General features: G+C 48.7%; 8 protein-coding genes across 8 annotated transcripts; 1 reads left to right on the plus strand and 7 right to left on the minus strand.

The window, feature by feature from the left end:
* Positions 1-206: 206 nt before the first annotated feature.
* C7M61_001158 (uncharacterized protein) lies at positions 207-4,582 on the minus strand (the record flags this gene model as incomplete). Its single annotated transcript, XM_024856575.1, has 3 exons — positions 207-1,161; positions 2,257-2,536; positions 3,175-4,582. The coding sequence occupies 3 exons, from the start codon at positions 4,580-4,582 to the stop codon at positions 207-209; spliced, it is 2,643 nt and encodes an 880-aa protein (XP_024716174.1).
* An 836-nt stretch (positions 4,583-5,418) lies between these two features.
* Positions 5,419-7,533, minus strand: C7M61_001159 (uncharacterized protein; the record flags this gene model as incomplete). The annotated part of the gene is made up of 1 exon (XM_024856576.1): positions 5,419-7,533. The coding sequence occupies one exon, from the start codon at positions 7,531-7,533 to the stop codon at positions 5,419-5,421; it is 2,115 nt and encodes a 704-aa protein (XP_024716175.1).
* Positions 7,534-8,552: 1,019 nt separating this feature from the next.
* Positions 8,553-10,679, minus strand: C7M61_001160 (uncharacterized protein; the record flags this gene model as incomplete). The annotated part of the gene is made up of 1 exon (XM_024856577.1): positions 8,553-10,679. One exon carries the CDS (start codon positions 10,677-10,679, stop codon positions 8,553-8,555), a length of 2,127 nt encoding a protein of 708 aa, XP_024716176.1.
* A 1,693-nt stretch (positions 10,680-12,372) lies between these two features.
* RNA1 (GTPase-activating protein) lies at positions 12,373-13,605 on the plus strand (the record flags this gene model as incomplete). The annotated part of the gene is made up of 1 exon (XM_024856578.1): positions 12,373-13,605. One exon carries the CDS (start codon positions 12,373-12,375, stop codon positions 13,603-13,605), a length of 1,233 nt encoding a protein of 410 aa, XP_024716177.1.
* Positions 13,606-13,645: 40 nt separating this feature from the next.
* BUL4 (Bul4p) lies at positions 13,646-15,880 on the minus strand (the record flags this gene model as incomplete). The annotated part of the gene is made up of 1 exon (XM_024856579.1): positions 13,646-15,880. The coding sequence occupies one exon, from the start codon at positions 15,878-15,880 to the stop codon at positions 13,646-13,648; it is 2,235 nt and encodes a 744-aa protein (XP_024716178.1).
* Positions 15,881-16,301: 421 nt separating this feature from the next.
* FCY23 (Fcy23p) lies at positions 16,302-17,888 on the minus strand (the record flags this gene model as incomplete). Its single annotated transcript, XM_024856580.1, has 1 exon — positions 16,302-17,888. The coding sequence occupies one exon, from the start codon at positions 17,886-17,888 to the stop codon at positions 16,302-16,304; it is 1,587 nt and encodes a 528-aa protein (XP_024716179.1).
* Positions 17,889-18,233: 345 nt separating this feature from the next.
* On the minus strand, positions 18,234-18,728 carry C7M61_001164 (uncharacterized protein; the record flags this gene model as incomplete). The annotated part of the gene is made up of 1 exon (XM_024856581.1): positions 18,234-18,728. The coding sequence occupies one exon, from the start codon at positions 18,726-18,728 to the stop codon at positions 18,234-18,236; it is 495 nt and encodes a 164-aa protein (XP_024716180.1).
* Positions 18,729-18,808: 80 nt separating this feature from the next.
* On the minus strand, positions 18,809-19,906 carry C7M61_001165 (uncharacterized protein; the record flags this gene model as incomplete). Its single annotated transcript, XM_024856582.1, has 1 exon — positions 18,809-19,906. One exon carries the CDS (start codon positions 19,904-19,906, stop codon positions 18,809-18,811), a length of 1,098 nt encoding a protein of 365 aa, XP_024716181.1.
* Between the last annotated feature and the right edge of the window lie 384 nt (positions 19,907-20,290).

Genomic DNA, 20,290 nt, shown 5'->3' on the forward strand with positions numbered 1-20,290 from the left:
TGAAGTAACGGTGCGCGCACGACAAACAAGCGTACCGGAGAGCTAGAGGTTTACACTGACTTCTACAAATTGCTCGTTTTCATGATACATTACCTAGTCGTTTACCAAAACGACGTCTTAACATCTCTCGAGGTGGCGACTATAGCCCCCTGTCTCAAATCTCTATAGTACAGCATGGAGTTAGCAAAACAATCAGCGTGAAAGCGCTATGATCTTCTGCTCACCTTCAAACTCTTAACTCTCCTCAAAAAAGAAGAGCCTTGGGCATCCTCGTCTGCAAAGGTACCCCTGGTGAACTCGCCAGAATTGTCATTCGACGTTCTAGCAGAGTTCAGTTCGCTGCCACTATTCTTGCGTAATCTATGCACCAACGACTTCTTTCTACCCAAACCGCTGGATGGAACATTCAAAAAATCATCAGTTTTTGGAGCTGGAGCGCCATCGAGGAAGGTGGTGGAGCCCAAACCGGCAGTTGAAGGACCGTGTATAGGTTCGGCCTTGGCATGCACATCAAAGGCCATGACAGAAGGGTTTTGTCTTGGGGTATACATGGTCGATGGGTCATTGGAAGTACGGTTTGTCTTGGGAACGGCTGGAATGCCGCCGTTTTGAGCACCGACAGAGCCCACGATCTCGTTTTGATCATGGGTATCGCCGAATGCCATGTAGAGGTGCGAGTCTTTGTTTGCGCCTTCTGGTAAAGCTTTCATGGAGGTATTTGGCCCGTCAGCGGGGAAGGCCATGACGGGAGCAGCCTTCTGATTTTTGTTTCTGTGGGGAGTACATGCATCGAAGGGACCATCATGGTGGAACCTGCCGCCAAAAAAGGCGCTGACATCCAATTTGTCGATGGTATCCAACCCCTTGGAATTGTGAGGCTCAACAGACTTCTTCTTGGGTGACTTATTTCTAGACTTGTAGGAACGATGCTTCTTTTCGTAATCCTTCCTGTGTCTTTCCGAATCACTGTGAGAACGTTGGGGTCTGTTGTCGTGTCTGCGGGGCCTTTCCGACCTCTCAGATCTCTCAGATCTCTCACTCCTGGACGAGCTCTTCTCCCGTGGATAATCACGAGAGGCAGCATTCCGGCCAGCGGCTTCCTCATAAGTTGGAGGAGCTGGTGCAGGCTTTGAGTCCTTGGCTGGACGTGGTGGTTTCGACCTTTGTGATGATGATACGCTTGTGGGGGGCCTGGATGCAGAGGGTGGGGGAGGAGGATCCCTATGGTGCCGGTACTCGCCGGTCATCGCGGAAGCGAAAGGATTGTTGGACATTCTAGCGAAAGTTAGTAAAGAAAAAGTTAGCAAAAAACTCTGATCAGGAGTGGGAGTAGCAATGCAAGGGGGAATATATGGGCAAAAAAAGCTGAAGTCTCAAAAGCGCGCGAGGGTACACAGACTCATGCACCACGCTAGAAACCGCTCTGTTTGAGGGCGACGTCAGTAATCAGTGGGCTCGAAGTTCCTGCAGGAGACGCCCCATGCTGCGTGGCGAAGCTGTTAGGCCGTTTAAGTCGCAAGACGAGAAAGCAGGGGACAAAAGCAGGGGGACCCAAGATTTGATGCACTGAATATTCATAATCTAGATTGGGAATTGCGGGTGGAATTATTTTGCGAAGCCCCATCTTAAAGGAAGCGCATTTTGGATGCCGCGAATATTGTAATCAAACAGTGCCCCTGTAGCTTGTCTTTTTTTTTACGTCTTTCATCGGCTGGGGCGGAGCAAGCGTGGTGTGTTGTAGTTTCGAGACCCGATCAAAAACGGCAACTTCGAGCAGTTCTGGTTCGCTGCGACAAGGCTGCAAAGCTTATTATGGCTGCTTTGTGAGCCGACACACCGGCTAGTAGACACTGCCATTAACATAAAAATAGATCCAGCGGATGACATGGACTTATTTTTCACGTTCTTGATCACGATGTGACATTTGGATATGGATTGATTGTAGACTTTCCGGTTGCTGGCGTGAACACCGCCTCTCTCTGTTTTTTGCTAGTCTAGGCGCTTTGCACAGTAACAAGCCACCGAGCGAGCAAACGGAGTCTAATTTTATGCTTATTTGGGACACAACCGTGAAGCTAAAAATGGTCATTAAAAACCGTAAATCTTTTGGAACTGCTTTTGCTTCTTATGGTAGAGGATTCTTCTGGATGACTAATAAGACTATCGTGAATTGATGATATAGGAGAATTGAATGAAATATGAATATAGGATGCACTGCTTTTGGGATGATCAGAATGGATTTCAAATGAAACATACCTTCCATAGTTAACGTCGCTGTCGCTGCCTGTTCTCGTCGATGAGGGAAACGATGGTCTCTCATACACCTGGTCACGCTCTTCGTCGGAGTCTTCTATTAAAGCCTTGTTCTTCTCTACCCACTGCTCGAAAGCAGAATTCGACAGTTGAGTCGAAGCGCCACGATTTCGGGTCTGGGGCTCAGACTGACGGAAGGGGTTATTGGAAGAAAGACGGCGACTAGAAGAGGCGCTTCGGGTGTCTTCCGAATGATGGTTCATGGCCATAAGTGGACGGACGACTCAGATGTGTGGCGAGTCGGACAGTAGCGAAATGACCAAGAGATGGGAGAATCACTGATCTTTTTAGGTGCTCACCCATTGACGGGATCTAGACGTCAAGTGTTCTGGTGCGCGCACGCTGACGCGTTGGTGTGCAAAAATGCGGCACGGGTGTTCCGCCGAAGATCCTTATGTTTGGAGCACACACTTTAGCAGCGGCAATTGTTCGTACGAACAAAGACCTCACGGGTATGGTATCAAACCACATTGTTTCCGGGTGGGGTGAAGAAATCGAGGCACCGTGGTAATTACGCTTTTCGTTCTGTGATACGGGCAAAACTATTCGGCCACCTTGGCTGAAACTTCTAGAAGCACCACTCTCCACAAATGTCAGCCCAGTGACACTGACAGAGATTTGCAAACCGGTGCAGGAGCCATGAGGCAATGGAAAATGTCTTATCACAGATTTCAAGCAAATAGCCGCGCCGTGCTTGGCTGCAACAATGCGCCCAACCAGCCACACCTCCGCCATAGCCTGAGGCGAAAATGCTACTTTTGGTCCTGGAGACAATTCGCTTAAATTTTCAGAATGAGCTCCACGTCCAGTCCAGTGGCACGTTGTTTGCCAATGAGCTGCGGCGCCTATCCTGATGCGAACTCTGGGCAAAATGGGCGGCCTCTTCGCTGCACAAGCTGCTGAGGCTGCTATCTAGAGCTCCGCCAGGCATGATGCTATCAGGATCATCTGTGTTGAAATAGGGGTTCTCAATGAATGCGTAGGGCACAGAAACGTCTTGAGTTTTCTCTATCCGCAAGTTTAGCGCTTGCACCAACTTCAAGTAGTTCTGTCCACACAGCTTGCAGACTTTGCAGCTCTTGAACCGCTGGCGCATGTTGACGAGGCTTTTCTGGTCCAGATGTAGATTGGCGAAAATCGGAACCACTAGCCGAGCCTTTGCGTCCATCATTACGCCCGATGCATGTTCAGACGACGCCAGGGAGGAGGTAGTGGATGAGAAAACCGAGTAGCCACTGGAGTTGGAGGAGCTTGAACTCGACCGCTTACTTGGACTGTTCACTGTGCTGGAGCTCAGAACCAGCTCTTTGTTCTTGAACAAGCAGTTGACGCAGTACAAGAACCCGCAGAAGCGGCAATGGTGTCTGCGTTTACGTTGCGGACTGAAAAAGCTCCCAAACGCATCAAAACACTTGGTGCAGTGTTCCAGGGAAGAGTTGGGTCTCCAGTGCTCGTGCGTCGGTTCTGTCAAGTTTTCACAGGCAGCCTCGTCGTGGGCCTCGTCGTGGGCTGGCATTTGGAATGGGTATTCTCTAATTTCTGAATGGGGCGACGAAGAGTCAACTTCACTGACGTTTTCAAGTTCATTCTCTCCCGGTGGCCGGAGCACCGCCGGCGTGCAAAGCGGCTTCTTCAAGCTGTACACATGCTGAAGAGAAGCGCCTCTTGCATCCACCAAGTTGCCATTTGCCCTGTGGCGGGCTGAGCGTGCAGCATAGTCACCGTGATTTACTCTTTCCGCGGAAGTGGTGTTCTCCAGCAAATTAAGCAACGCTCTTTGGATCTTCAGCAGATCCAGGCGCACTGTCAGTTCGGATGCCAGTGTATGCGAGCTAGAGGAGCCCGATCTATTGGAAGTACCGCTTTGGGGCAGATTTGAAGGGAAGTAGGTGTCCAAAAGCAGCAGCAGCGAGTTACGGCTGAGTGGGGCCAGATTCCGTCGCGTGACGGCGTTGAGGTCAAAAGTAGCTGGTTCGTAAGGCTTACTCTCTTCATGATCCACATCAGCGGGAGCCAATTCGGGTCTATTTTTCGGCAGATGCGTGTAGTGGGAAGCCAGGGTCATGCGAGGGGCCCGGATCTGCTCATCGTAGTTTATGTTGTTGAGAGATGGTTTCGAAGTCGGCCCATTTTCGTCTGGAGCATGATGATGGAGGATTTGGGAGATCCCCAGGGAGTTGTAAACGGAACGGATGGGTTTTTTCGAAAATGAAAAAGGCGGTAGCAGCTCCAGAGTCTCGGCAACAGACTCAACGGTCTGCTCGGACATGAAGGGAGTTTTTGGAGGAAGTGGGGGGTGTTTAGTGATGAGATGGTCTAAGGACCCAGAGATAGCGGTTGATGCAGGGCACTAATAGCGGAAATTGGACCGAGGCACCTTTCTAAAAATCTCACACCGGTGTTTTTTATATTGGAGAGGAACTTAGAAAAAAACAGAAATACCAGTCAAAATAGCTTTGTGCCCCGGCACTCCTACTACAAACGACGACCTTGTTCAATCACTTTTAAGGGGCGTGGGGCCCACTGATAAGAGCAATCTTCCGGCGGCGCTACTGGTGCACGGGTCTGGCGAGCCGGATGAGCTCGGGCAGTTCACTGAATTACGCCCTTCTACACTGACCACAAAAATCGGAAAAAGGGGGTGGATTAAATGTACATAATCGGAAGTCTATCTAGTCTCTCAACACCACGTAGAAAGCGTGGATAATGGCAGGGAACCAGAAGAAGATACAACACACAATGTTGATCCAAAGCTGAGTGTCGACACCGACCTTGAGGAACACAGCCAATGGGGGCAAGAAGAGTGCTATAGGTTAGTAGGGTCCAGCATTGCATTAATTCGAAAACATACCCAAAATGCAGCCAACAATCTTTTCGCTATTCATAATGTGAGTGGGAAAAGTGGAAGTTGAGGTGTTTTTATTCTTACCAAGCGGCTGCCCTGCAGTCACGGCACCACCCTTTTTTGGCATCATGAAATGCGAAATGCTCGGCACGCCGCCTCGGTACTGATCACTAAATAACCGTGCGCACAACGGATAAATAATACGAGATAGGAGGTCACACGAATTCTGTGGATTACGGAATACACGGGTCCTAGACTATTTACGAAGACAACTTCTTGGACGCCTCGGTGTCGTTCTCAAAACGGGCTCTCAGAAGAATGGATCCACGGTTCAACATGTCCTCCAAGTCAAGCGAGTAAGGAGCCTTGGTCTTTGTGGGGTCGTTGTGGGTCTTGACAACCTTGAAGTAGTTCTCGTACATGTTGCCGTCGTAGACACCAATGGCGGAGTTCAAGAAACCATCTGGCTGCTGGAAAGAGTCAACCAATGGGACGGCCTGGCCTCTGACCTCCAAACAAGACTCTGGCACAAGCTTAGACGAAACCTGCAAAGAGAGCTGAGGCTTGATGACAGCGTAGGAGACAAAGTCACGAGCAAAGGCCTCCAAGACGTTCGTCAAGAGGTACAACTTAGTGACCTTAGACAAGACGTAGGCGATTTCGGGCTTGTCCACCTTTCTGGTGGCAAGGAAGAGGGTCTCCAACAAGTAGTGGTGAGCATGCAACTTGGACAACAAGACACGCTCGTAGGAAACAGCGTCCCAGGACTCCAACTGCTCCTGCTTCTCAGCAGCAGCGGCAGCGACTCTGACAATCAACACCTCAAGAGCACGGAGAGTCTCAATAGCGGTCAATTGCTCCTCACGCTTCAAGTAGTAACGTCTGTTGAGGTACTCCTTGGCATCAGACAAGTAAGCGGTGGAACCCTTGATCTTGATGTCCTTCTCGAGAATGGTCTGGATGTTCTTGATCAATGCCCGGCCCGCAGACATGCCCAACACGTTGTTGTCACCCTCCCAGGTACACTGGACAACCCAGTCGGCGTAGGACTTACCGAAACCTGAGTAGGCAGAGTAACCGCTACCACCACAGGCCTGTCTGGTCTCGGTGATACACAGCTCAGCCAACCATGTGAGGGTGGACTTGAGAGCAGCAGAGTCAACGAAAAGGGACTTGGTGTTAGCCAATGCAGCGTAGATGGCCTTCTCGTTCTTCTTGGCGACTGCAGCCTCCAAGTTCTTGACAGTGTCGGCGTGCTGTCTCTCCAAACGGTCAGTACCGAGACCCATAGCGTAGGTCAAAGCCAAGTAAGGCATGATACGACGCTGGTGCAATGGGTAGTTGATCAACTGAGTCTCTTCCTTTTCGTCCTCACGCTGGTCGCTCTTGAATTGACGTCTGCCCACAGCGTATCTGGTGGCAATGGTGATGAAACGAGCACAGATACGGTAACTGTCAGAAGCCATACCGACACGGCCCTGCAAAAGGGAAATGTAGGACAACTGCTCCAATGGAGGCAAGTCAACCTTACCGGAACGGTCAACCTTACAGAACTTCTGCAACATGAAGAAACGTGGGATTCTCACGTTGGAGAACTGGATCCAACCATTGTCGACACCCTCACGGCCCATCTTGGAACCAATGTCACCAATGGCCACACCAGGCATCAACTGGTGTCTCGAGTCTCTCAAAGGCACGACAAAGGTCTTGACACCGTAGTCCTTGCCCTTGATGATCAAACGAGCGTAAACCACACAGTGAGTAGCAGAGTGAGCAGCACCACCGATCCACCACTTGGTGGCACCAATGTGGGGGGTGTTGACAACAAACTCGTCAGTCTTCTCGTCAAAAGTGGCGGTGGTCTCAACACCAGCGGCGTTGGAACCGTGGCCCAACTCGGTCATACCGAAACAGCCCCACAATTGCTTCATGTGACGGGCCTCCTTCTCGACGCACCAGTAGTTGTACTGAGCCTCGGTACCGTTACCACGGATACAGTTGATGAAAAGACCCAAGTTGACAGAGATACGGATACCCAAGGAAGGGTCGTAGACGGTCATCAAGTTCAATCTTCTCCAGAAGTCCTCGTAGGGCTCATTCTCAACATACTGGGTCATTCTGTTGATTCTGGCGGTGGTCTGCTCTCTGTTCTCATCACGCGAGAGCTCGTAGTCGTGGAAACCAGGAGCCAAAACAGGGTCTCTCTCCAAAGACTGGTAGAGCTCCAAGATCTTCTTGGCCTTCTCTGGCGAACCCTCAATGACAGCGTGCATGTCAACGGGGTCGAAAGTAGCATTGGCTCTTTCCTCAGCGATCAGAGTGACCGGGTCTGGTCCAGGCGAGGTGCTTACAAGGGATTTGCTTTGAATAACCATGGCAGTTGGTGATTTGATGAAGGAGCGGGCGCTCTGTGCTTATATAACTCTGGCGCGAGTTTGTGGGGTACCTTCTTTCACAGGACGGGGTGCGTTCCGTGGAAAAGCTCACCAGCGGCACCAGCCAAATCGGGACCCTATAGAGAAAAGCCAGATAATTTAGACACCGAGAAAACAGGGATTAGCCGGAGGGGAGCAAGTCCGAAAAAAGTTCGGCTATTGAAGGATGCTGGAATTTCAATGGAACTGGGGGGAAGCATGGGGTACATTTCTCGGCTGCCACTTGCCCCAGGGGCCACCCATAGGAGTGGATTCCGGGGAGGCTCATATAAGAAGCGGTTCTACATTTTTTAACTTTACGAAACGATCTTCCTACTAACTCAATTCTGATTCTTTAAACCATTTTATCCACTTTGTAGGCTGCTGACGGGCTCCTGGTCGAGGATCCGAGGAGGCCCAGACCGCAGCGGCTAAGCACAAGCTACGCAGCACGTTTCTACAGTGGTTATCAGACAGTGAAAAATGGTAAATACGGAAAATCCGAAGTGGCGCCACCTTTGATTTAGCTCAATTTACATCGTGAATAGCTTAGATCGTGTCTGATTTATTCATAAAAATTATTGTTCATTGAATAGATTGGCTTTGATTAATCTGGGGGACCCCGGATGTCCAATTTTTCAGTCTACTCCAGTCCGACTACACCACTCGTAATGCTAGCCAGAATCGGTGAAGAATACCTCGATTCTTCATTATAAGCCTTCATTGTTCGTCCTTCGTTCTATCTTCTCTGAATATCCCGTGCCATCCCACTTTTTGTGTTAGCCCCTGAAGCCCAATGCATAGTGGAAAATGCGCTTTGACCACATCCCATGCTTTTTGTGTTCGGCTCTACTTACCCTGGCATTATTCCACGGCACCAACTTGACATGTCGATCAGATGCATAACTAACGGTAAATCTGTATTGTCGCTACAATAAAAGAATACGTCATTACATGAATTCATATACTGCCGAAGTGACTTACTTAGACAAGATAGCAGCGGTAGCAGCACTCTTGTCACCACCGTCTCTGACATCGAGAGACGATCTGCCCAAGAAAGCTTCGAAAGCGGCGCTGTATGGAGCCTTGGTGTTCTCTGGTGGGTTGCTCTTCTTGACAGTGTCAAAGTAGTTCTCGTAGATGTTACCGTCGTAACGAGCAATTGGAGCGTTAATGAAGGTGTCAGAGTACATGAAGGAGTCGGTGTAAGCAACCACGTTTGGTCTGATCTGCTTGCACAACTCTGGGATCTTCTTGTTGACAACCTCGTTAAGAACAGCTGGTGGGACAATGTTGTTACCCAAGAAGTCACCACCGAACTTCTCAATGACGAAGCTGGCAGCATGCAACTTACCCAACAAGACCAAGTGAGAGTTCAACTCCTTGTGCTCGTTGGCCTCAATTCTTCTGTAGAACTCGTTCAAGTGGTAGTAGTGAGCGTGCAACTTGGAGAGAACCAAGGATGGGGCACCAACAGCATCGAAGTTGCCGTTGTTCTCCTTCAAGACCTCAGCACCGTTGAGGGCAACTCTGGTCATCAAGACCTGGATAGCCTTCAAGGTGTTCTGTGGGTCGAGCAACTCCTCGGCGCTGTTGAACACGAGCTTGTCATTAGCCCACTGCTTGGCGTCGTTCAAGAATGCAACAGCACCCTTCTGCTTCTTGCCGTCCTTCAACACCTCAACAGCGGATCTGATCAATGGCTTACCAACGGACATGGCCAAGATAGAGTTGTCACCCTCCCAGGTACATTGGACAACCCAGTCGGCGTACCCTCTACCGAAACCGTTGTAAGAGGAGTAACCAAGACCACCACAGGCCTGTCTGCACTGGTCAATGGCGTCGGCAGTCAACCAGGTGGAAGTAGACTTCAAGGCAGCGGAGTCAATGAACAAAGACTTCATCTCAGTGACAGACTTCATGACCTTGCCCATGTCGCCAGCGGCCACGGCAGCGTCCAAGTCGTCCAAGGTCTTCTTGATGGTGTGCTCCAACTTCCAAGAACCGGCACTGAAAACGTAGGCTTGAGCCAAGAAAGGAATCAATCTTCTCTGGTGCAATGGGTAGTTAAGCAACTGAGTCTCAGTGCCATCGCCCTGCGAGGCAGACTTGAATTGTCTTCTACCAATGGCGAATCTGAGGGCAATGGTGGCGAAACGAGCAGTCCATCTGTAGGAGTCCATCACCATGGAAACTCTACCACCAAGCAAAGCGGAGTAAGCCAACTGCTCCAATGGAGGCAAGTCAACCTCACCCTCACGAGAGACCTTACAGAACTTCTGCAACATGAAGAATCTTGGGACTCTGACAGAGGAGAACTGGATCCAGCCGTTGTCAATACCGTCTCTGCCCATCTTGGCACCAATGTCACCGACAGTGACACCTGGCATGACATTGTGGTCGGCATCTCTCAATGGAACGACGAAAGTCTTCACACCGTAGTCCTTACCGTCAACAATCAATCTGGCGTAGACGGAACAGTGAGAAGCGGAGTGAGCAGCACCACCGATCCACCACTTGGTAGCACCAATGTGAGGGGTGTTGATGATGAACTCGTCAGTCTCCTTGTCGAAGGTGGCAGTAGTCTCCAAACCAGCAACGTTGGAGCCGTGAGCCAACTCGGTCATACCGAAACAACCGTAAGCGCCCTTCAAGGTGCCAATCTCTCTCTGCTTGCTCCAGTACTTCAACTGCTCAAAGGTACCGTTACCACGGACACAGCCCAAGAACAAACCCAAGTTAACACCGATACGGGTACCGGTCTGGGGGTCGAGCACGGACATAAGAGAGACTCTGGTGTGCCAGCTCTGTTCGTCCTCAATCTCAATGTACTGAGCCAAACGAGCGATTCTGACGGCAGTGTTCTCTCTCTGCTGCTCCTTGGTCAAGTCGTAGTACTTACCGGAGGTCAGCAAAACAGCGTCTCTGTCGAAAGACTGGACAAGTCTCTTAAACAAGCGAGACTTGGCGGCGGTCTCCTCCAAAAAGATGTGCATCTTGTTTGGGTCGAACTGGCCCTGGGCTCTCTCAGCAGCGAGCAAGGCCTTTGGGTTGGGGGCGGGGGTCGAGTCCACGAACCCGGAAACCTGGTTATCAGTGTCAGCCATTTTTAATTAGTTTATGGTTGGTTGGAAAAAACGACGACGCATGCCGCTCTTTATATATTTGCCGGGGTACCGAGCGGGTGCAGGTTTGTGGAGAAGCGAGTATCGCTAGATCCGAGGGTCACTGGACCGAGGACCAGTACGGTGTATGGAAAAAGTCAGAGGACTGTGAACCGTCCTGTCTCCCTAAGCGGTCTGGATTACCTCATTTTTCGCTTTGAGCGTTTTTTGCATACTTTACCCGCCAATTCTCCTGCCAGGCTGACCTTATTTTTTTTTTTTCTCTTCCATTTCCTCCGCACCCCTCAACGGCGTTAACCAAAGTGATTATGGCTGCTTTTCCGAGCCCTTTAACCACGTCCATTGTACATCTCCAATTTCCCGGCAATCTTCTTTTCCCTATTCAGTGTGCCAGTTTTCTCTTAACTCCTCCGCTTCAAAACTCTATCTGATCATGCCACCTCGGGCAGAAGGGTCTACGTGGTCCGATTTTTTTTTCATACTGTGGTTTTCATTAACTATGTACATGGGTTAGATCTGAGGAACCAACACGTCCATCAAGGGCAGCTGGATGAACCACACGCCGGCGGCGAACGCGGTGGCGTGGAGGCCGATCTTGAAGAAGGGCGATTGCTTGATCTGCTCGTACAGGGATGGGGCGGATTTTCTGGCCATTTTGTTGTAGCTGATGGGTAGAAGGGAAAAGTTGTTGCTCGCTGAAAAAGAGAGCGAAAAGTCACGTGCCTGTCACCACCCAAGAAGCGCTCCCTCTGTCACCCCCGTACAAATGGCGTGATCTGGGGTATCCGTGAAAGCGGCTTCTGCAAGATGATTTAATATTTTAAGATAGCTGAGTCGTTCATCGTTCGATCGTTTAAATTTTGTGGGGTAAGCCAAGTAACTTGTGGTTTCAGTCTTCTGGACCGCAGCTTAGAACCGCATCTGAATCTTCGCAGCCATTGGGAATGTCGGATCGCAAGAACAATAGTGATGGAGATTAGGCAGAAACAATCGGTGATAGCATTTGACAGACGATTGGGCCGATGGCCGATCAGATATTTTGGCTCGCTTGGTTTTGTGCACTTTTCCCCTTTTGTTCGTAGATATGTGATTCTGTCAAATGTCGGCAATCGGCAGTTGGAACCGTGAATGAAGATCAGTATACGTTAAAGGTAAAGGTAAAAGCAAAGCCGAGGAACTTTCAGACGTCAAATGGCGGGGTATCAATCTGACTTTGTAGAAATGCAATACGAATTACAGTGCAGCTTAATGCTTCATCTGTCATCGGTGCACAGACTAGATGGCCTCATTTGCACCCACAGCGTCATCCAGGATGGATTATTCCTCGGCAAACCGATACACCAGCCGAAGTAACCGATCTGTACATTTACTTTGTTTTTTTACTTTACGGCCTAAAAGCTCTGAATAAAGAAATTTGACGTATTACCTTTTGCTTGTTCACATGTTCTTCGCTAGACTCACTTGACGGCACGTTGCGGCCGGATCCCAAAAAATGCCTCATTTCAAGTAGGGCCAATCCCAACCACCTCATTTCGTCTCTGTCACTTAGAGCATCGAAAATCATCAAATTCAAATCGAAATGATTTTGGACTTTTGTCTGAAAAGCCTTGTCTGACCCAGGACTTATACCTGCAGGCCATCACATCTTGTAGTTTCCACAACCTTCAAAAGCACCATGAGTCCCACACCAGTCACCGCTGAGAACACCTTTTCGTTAGCTGGCAAGCAGCTTAAGCTTGATACTGCAAAGAGTATTGAGTCCTATTTGGGCGACTTGGACGTTCAGAAGAACGTTGTCAAGATCGATTTCTCTGGTAACACGATTGGTATCGATGCATCTGAAGCCTTGGCTAAGGCCATCTTGAAGCACAGCCTGACTATCGAGGAGATTGACTTCTCCGACTTGTACACGGGCAGGTTGAACACTGAGATTCCCCAGTCCTTGGACCACTTGTTGAATGCTTTGTTGGAGTGCCCCCACTTGACCACCATCAACCTTTCCGATAATGCATTTGGTTTACAAGCGATAGAGCCCATTGAGGCCTGGTTGGCAAAAGCCGTCTCTATCGAGCACTTGATCTTGTCCAATAACGGTATGGGCCCATTTGCTGGTGCCAGAATCGGCAAGTCTTTGTACAAGTTGGCTCAGGAAAAGAAGAAGAAGGGTAGAAACTCCTTGAAGACCTTTGTTTGTGGCAGAAACCGTTTGGAAAATGGCTCTGTTAACTACTTGGCTATCGGTTTGAGAGCCCACAAGGACTTGGAGGCCGTTAGATTGTACCAAAACGGTATCAGACCTGCTGGTATTTCTAAACTTCTTTTACAGGGTTTGTCTTACAACTCCAAGTTGAAGATCCTTGACTTGCAGGACAACACCATTACTACTTCCGCTGCTGTCGGGTTGGTCACAGCCCTCAAGGCTTGGCCTGAGTTGGTCGAGTTGAACTTGAACGACTGTTTGTTGAAGCCAAAGGGCTCTCTCTTATTGGTCGAAAGACTCCTTGAAGGCGAGAAGAGACCAGCTTTCGAGAAGTTGAAGTTGCAATACAACGAGTTAGAGACTGACGCCTTGGAGAAGCTTGTCAAGGTTGTCGATGAGAAGTTGCCCAACTTGAAGTTGTTGGAATTGAACGGAAACAGATTCGAGGAGGACTCCGAGCATGCTGACGCCATCACAGCCATCTTTGAAAGCAGAGGTGACGGCGAGCTTGATGAGTTGGACGATTTGGAAGAACCAGACAGCGAGGACGAAGAGGATGATGACGAGGAGGATCCAGTCGCCAACGAGGGTGATGACGCCAACTTGGACCAACTTGAAAAGGAGTTGGCAGGTGTCAGCATTGAGGACAAGGACAAGAATGTCGATGCCCTTGCCGATGAATTGGCTTCTACGCATATTAGAAACTAAATACATAGGCTTTCATATATATAGGTCAAGAATTAAATTATTAAGTTGCAGCCTTGGCAATTGTTACTGGGACCTTAAACTCCATACATTGGTTCCCAGTGAAGCGAATGACGAAGCGGAAGTAGTAGAGCCTGGACATGAGGCAAGTTTGAAATGACGGAACCAATGTGAAATCATCGTATGCTTTGTATTTTTGGGAAAGCAGGTGATTGTCCACCAGCATCTTCTGAGCCTTTGTGACATCAACTTTGAGGGACAAGGATTTCTTGAACACTCCATTTTCTTGCTTCTGCCAAGGAGTCTTATTGCCCTCCTTACCGAAAATACTCTTACCAGAATCATCCACGGTTTCTAGCTCATTAAGAACTAGCCTATTGTACTTTTCATCAACTCTTGACATAGCTGCAAGATCTTCAACCATGGACTTTTGCACTCTGAAATTGTCAGTTCCAAGAGTCTTGAACAAGTGGTACAATTCAGTTGCATACTGCTGCATAGGCCGCTTCACAATATGGGTGAAGTCATCATAAGATTGCTGACCACTATCTGTCTTGGAAACATTTTTGAAAAGAAACTCGTGATTCAACTCGATGGGAATAGGTCGGTTGTTTGATTTGAGAGTGAAAACGATCAACTCACCAAAGACAGATAGAATCTCTGGGGCCTTAATGCTAGGGTCATCTGAGATTCCGCATGGAGTATACGTAAGTTCAAGAGGAACCTCCAACTTCCAAGACGAAGGATCAATCGGGCCTCTGGTACGGAATCGCTTTGGGGAAATATAACTGAGGAGATAGTCGATTTTGGGTGTAGTGAGCAAAATCGAGCCCTGCTCCTTGGGCCTGCCAAAGAGTGGCTTCTTACGGAAGGGTACCACGACACTATAATTTTTCGGGACAGTAGAATCCACTTTGACGTCACGGGAAGATGATGTTCTTGAGAAGAGCTGTCTTAACTTTGTCGAGTCGTCATTAGTCTCCTTCCGAACGGCTTCTTCCGCTGCAATTGTATGGGATAAGTCCACCGCAGTATTACCGTCGTCCAAATTTTTAATGACTTTGCATAATTCATTGCCCACAGCTATCCGTTCCTTGATTTGACTAACGAAGCTGTTATACATGACTCTGGTAATCTCATTGCTAGTCTCCTTTTCCCTGTCGCTGGGGATTTTCGTCTCCTGTAAGATACGAATAAATGAACCGGCTTCTTTCAAAATGACGAACTCATCACCGGAAGCGTTTATCAATTTGAATCCCTTAGAATCGGTCTGAATAGCATCATACTTCGAGGCTTTACCAATGAATCTTGCCCATAAGCCATGACTGATTGAGGTATCAATAAAGGAGAAGTCGTTGATCTTGTCGTCATTCTTTTTCCACTGATTCTTTTCAGCTGGGCAGAGACCCAATGTAGGTGGGAGCTCGGTGTGTCCAGGAAGATTGTGGTCGTTACACTCGGAGTCCAATAGCCTTGTAGGAATCTTAAATGTGAAGAATCTCTTATAAAGAATTCCAGGGTGGAGCAATTTTTCAGGCCCAATGGCCAAGTGGGAGCCGTCAAGGGGATCCACAAGCTGCTCGCGATAGTTGGTGTCTTCTTTTTCACACAACAATCGGTTCACAGAAGCTGGATTCCACGAAGCGGCAAAGTCGTACATCTCTAAGAAACGTCTGATCTTCACTGGCCGTCCCTTTACATTCTTAGTATCCGAGACAATGAAATTACCATCAAAGTTCACATAGAACATGTCGAAGGGAATGGGCTGCGTTCCTTCATTTTTGAAGTAAATGAAGCCGTTTAAATAGTCGCCCTGCTTATACTCGTACAAGGATGGGTCAATGATTTCGGGCTTAACACCACGCTCACCAACATCCTTGGTAAAGTGCACGGACAATTGAACTGCCTGGGTCATTTCATTATTACTGTCGGTCAAGTTACGTAAGTGTGCGTAGTTATCCAAAATTGTCTCTCTCCAAGAACTGCTGGACTCATCAGCGACAATGAAACTGCCCTCACCCAGCGACAACAGTGCCACATCGCGGCTCCTGCTCATTTGAGACACAGTTGTTGGTTCAGTATAGATCTCGCTGGAGAGATGGGAAGAAACAACCCGACTGGCGCCATCTGACTCAGCATACTCTGGGTCTTCCGTGTACTGCGGGGGGTCCAGCTCACCCGTGAAAGTCGAGTGGTACATGTAGTAAGAGGGCAAGATGGTCCATATTGGATCTTGCGGTTTACTCATGGGCCTGGCCCCGTCATCTTCTTGAGGCATGGGTTGAAAAGTCACCGACAGGCGGAGACGGAGATCTTATATGTTGCAGCCATAAATAAGCCTGTCTATGACTCAGCCGGAGTGCATAGGCGCCGCAAGTTCATGCCTTGTTGGCTGCAACCGCACAAAAGAACGGTGGAGAAGGCATTGTGACTAAACGGGTGCCATGTTAGGGAGATATTCCGGCCAACCTCGTAATCAGATCCATTGATCTAGTCTTCCGTCTCGTCCGTTCGGAAGCCGTCTTAGTTCCGGTTGTGTGTATATGGCGATCCGTGCGAGAGCGGCTTTTTTTTTTTTTTTTCAAGCGGCTTGAACCTTCGAACCGTTTCGCAGCGGTTCCGTCGCTCCTCGCATTACGAGCCTTGTGGACACTCTCCTCAATTGAGAATTCCACCAACTTCGTAATCCATTCTTTTTTTTATCGCCCGAACTTTTTGAGTTCCCAGTACCGGGCAAACGGATACACCGTCCCGCTGAACGCCATACAAAGCCACATTGCTATGTCACCACCTTCTTCACCTCCAACTTTCCGCGCCAACGGCCCTATCCAGTAGGCCTGCGACATGCCCACTGCGGCTCCAGCGGCTCCACACACAAAAGCTGCCGTGGCTGCAAGGCCTCTGGTAAGTCGCTCGTAATCGTTCCAGATGGCGAAATTGTAGAATTGGCGTCTTTTTTTGTAAAGCGCTGACGTGCCTTCTTCCACTTCGTTCTCCTTGGTATAGAGGTGGTGGAAGTATTGGCTGCGAAAAATGGTGTTTTCCTCAAGAAGCATCACAAAGTACATCGAGATCCAGTAGCCCACCATCGGCAAGAAGTTGCCCAAAATATCACTAAACTTGTTGCGGCCCACAATGGCACACACAAGGTAAATAGCCGTGAGCACAATGGCCCACATCCACCTAGGCACCTTGGCCAATGGAATGCCGATAAGCTGAACACCAAATGCAGCAGAGTAGGTGTTGAGGATGTTGTTGGAAATAAGGGAAAGGAAGATAAGTACGAGGAGGAATTTGCCGCCTCCGCCCCAGGCCTTGAATGCCTCATTGAGTAATCCGCCCATTCCCATGGTCTCGTAGGCTTCAGCCCATGGACCGTAGGTCAAGGCGACATTTCCAATAAGAATAGCCACGGTTCCCACAAACGTCGTGGGCACCCAGATGCCGAAAAATGTAAGGGCAAAAATCTGCACGTCTGGGGTATCTTCAGGAAAAAGAATGTAGTAGTCGGATGCAATCGAGCCCCATGTGCTGGTAATGGAGAAGCACAACGAAAAGAACGAGAACATGTTACCCTTGACGGTAGCTGGGTCCACATGTGGAGCATCGGCATTCAGCAAGTACTCGTACTTCTGAGAAGAAACCACATAAAGCATGAGAAAAGCAAAGTTCACTGGCAAACTGAGTAATGCTTCCACACGAAGCAAATAGTGGATACCACCGATGGAGACCAAAAGCGATACACATGCAATAATAACAATTGCCGCTATAAGCGGAACCTTGCCGTCGCTCATGGATGAAAGGATCTGGCCTCCAACCACACAGTTAACCACAGACCAACCCATCACACCAATGATGCTAACCAAACAAACGAGCTTGACGGACCACCATCCAAACAAAAACCGGGCACTGACCATCTGTCTGCATCCAGAACGAGGGCCCATTAACGAGCAGTAAGCAGCAACGAGGCATCCAACTGTCATACCCACAAGACCAGTGATGGCGGTATTCTTGAGCCCTAGTCCGAAAAGCAAAGGACCCAAGTAGAAAGACGACATCGACGACAATCCTCCACAAGCCGAGAGCCAAAGGCCCATAACAGTGATAAATTGCTTTCTCTTGTTCACGGCCCTCTCGTAAGGCTGTATCCTTTCGATGCCTCGGGCTTCTACTCCGAGCGAGTCGAGCTTATCAGAGAAGCGTTTAAAGAACCCATAGGCACGCAACTCGTCCGTGGACTCCAGGGCCGTATCTATAGTTTTCTCTATGGCCGAGCCTTTCTTCATCTGGAGTATGTAGTGGTTTGAGAAGCGGGAGAACTGTGGTGAAATATCTGATCTCTCTTGACTCTGCAGGCCGCCCTGACTGCGATGGCTGCGAAACCGTGAGTCACGACAGTGTCACAAAAATCGGCCTTACATGGGGTAACTGTTGCTTAATCGTTCATCGAAATCTTTCCTAGCATCTGAGTCAACTAGGTGAGTTTATTGCTACGTCCTCAAAGTGTTGCGTAGTCATGACTATTCATCTATATGCTGTGCTTCAACCATGGAAACCAACCAAGGTCAATGATTTTTGTTCATCTAGAAGTCTATCCTCCCATCCCTTACCTAACAGTTTGACACTGGCACTCACTTCTTAAGCAATGCATCGAGGGAGTCCTCGTCAAACATGTTGCTTCCCGATTGTAGCGTCTTGGCCAACATCACCACCGATTTGTCTGTGAAGTCAGGCTTCTTTCGAAGCTCGTCAATGTCGTTTGCAAATGAAGATGCCATGAGTGCCAAGTATTCGTTTTCAACTTGCTGTTTGTCCTTTTTGAGTGTCTCCTGTGCCTCTGCCAGTGATTGGTTCTCCAACGAGGTGAACTTTATACTCCTAACTTTCTCCAGTATTTCTTTAGAAAGTGGCTCGTTTGCCGCCTTGGGAGTCTCTTCATCTGACTCCATATCCACATCGTTGATGTCGATGTCTGCTTTAGGCTGTGGAACTTCTGCGTTTTGTGGCTCAGATGGGCTCTCGTTATCTGAAGAGGAGTCTGACTCTGAATCAGAAGAAAAGTCCTCCGTTCTTCTCTTCTTCCTTCTTCTGTTCTTTATCTTCTTGTCGTTTACTGGGGGTGCCATAGTAAGTTGTGGTTCTTGATATTTCGCGATGAGGATGAGGTACACATTGTCTCGCGCGAGGTACCTCTCGTACTATACAATTATTTCTTAGGCTTCTTCGACTCAGACTCATCTGGTTTGGCCTTTCTTTTTTTGACCATTGACGACAAGTCATTGACTGCTGGTTTCTTCTTCACCATATTCGAGAGGTCTTGCACTGCTTTGGCGGCACTACTGCCCTCCCCACTAACAGCCTCTCCCATTATTCCCTTGATGATGTCCATTTGCTGGGCCTGTAGGTCCGCTTTGGGGCTCTTCTTGAGTTCCTTGTATCTCTCCTCCATATCGCGCAACAAGATGTCGTTGTCCTTCTTCTTCTCCTCGTCAGTTTCCTTAGTGTTTCTCAATTTGACACTTTCAATGGCATACTTCATCTGCTCCGTGGCCTTTGCTCTCAGATCATCGGCAAGGCTGAATTCAAGAGCCAAAGAGAGTTTGTAGTGGCATTCAGAAACCAATCCGTTGTCAGCAGAGTAGAGCTTTTGACGCAATTCTAGACAACTCTGCAAGTCGGTAGCAGCCTGAGCGAAGTTTTCTGCTTCCAACGACACTTCACCTAGAAGATCGTAAACCTCAGAAAGCTTCTTGACTGTGGCAACATATGGAGAGGATGTGGTCTCGTCGGCGTCCTTCAAATATGGCGTGTCAAGTCCCTCCGCAGACTCCCCTTCGAGTTTGTTGTCCAAAAGAGATCTTGTGAGCTCGAGGATTTCCCAAGCAACTTCGAAATCAGATTGCTCGGGTGCAGCCTCCTCTTCTTGTTCCTGGGGTGCTTCTTCGTTCTCTTCATTCTCTTCGTTGTCCTGCTCCTTCTCTGGTTCAGCATTCTCGTCGTCATCCACCTCAGGAGCAATTCCATCCTCAAAGTGGAAATTGCCATCGTCATTCTCCTCCTCCTCTTTCTCCTCTTGTTCTTCTTCGTTGTCGCCAATACCACCTAACATTCCTGATCTAGTGACAGCGCTTTGGAAGAGAGCCTTACCATACAAAAGAAGCAAGTCCGCATCATCCTCTCCGTGCTCCTCATTGTACGAGGCACAAGCGTCAGCATACTTGGTGGCAGCTTCATCGTATTGCTTGATAGCATAGAGTTTAGCACCCTCGGCGATTGCCTGGGATATCGTCTCTGAATAAGCCATGGTGGTATACGCGTTATGTAGATGCTTCGCGCTATGTATCGTGTTGATGCCGATGGACTACACACACAAACAAAAGCTGCGATTTCGGTGGAGGGTTAGATAGCCTTCCTTACGATTTTCATAGTGTCAAGGGTCTTTGGGTTAATTGGAATTGAAGCTATCACGGCTACTTTGACTAGCCTGACTTCAATGGTTTTATTCTCTGAAAATGCCTTGTAGGCCAAGATGTGGCGAATATGCAAATACAGTTACAGAACCCAGTAACCATTTAACTAGCAAAGACAACTTAATTGTAGTATACGGATGAACTTGGTTGTCTCACTTCATATGAAGATAACAGTACTCATAATTGTCTAAAAAGAACTTACATCTGCATGGTACCTT

This window comes from Candidozyma pseudohaemuli, assembly GCF_003013735.1.
Source record: "Candidozyma pseudohaemuli strain B12108 chromosome Unknown scaffold00001, whole genome shotgun sequence".
Taxonomy (NCBI): Eukaryota; Fungi; Ascomycota; class Pichiomycetes; order Serinales; family Metschnikowiaceae; genus Candidozyma; species Candidozyma pseudohaemuli.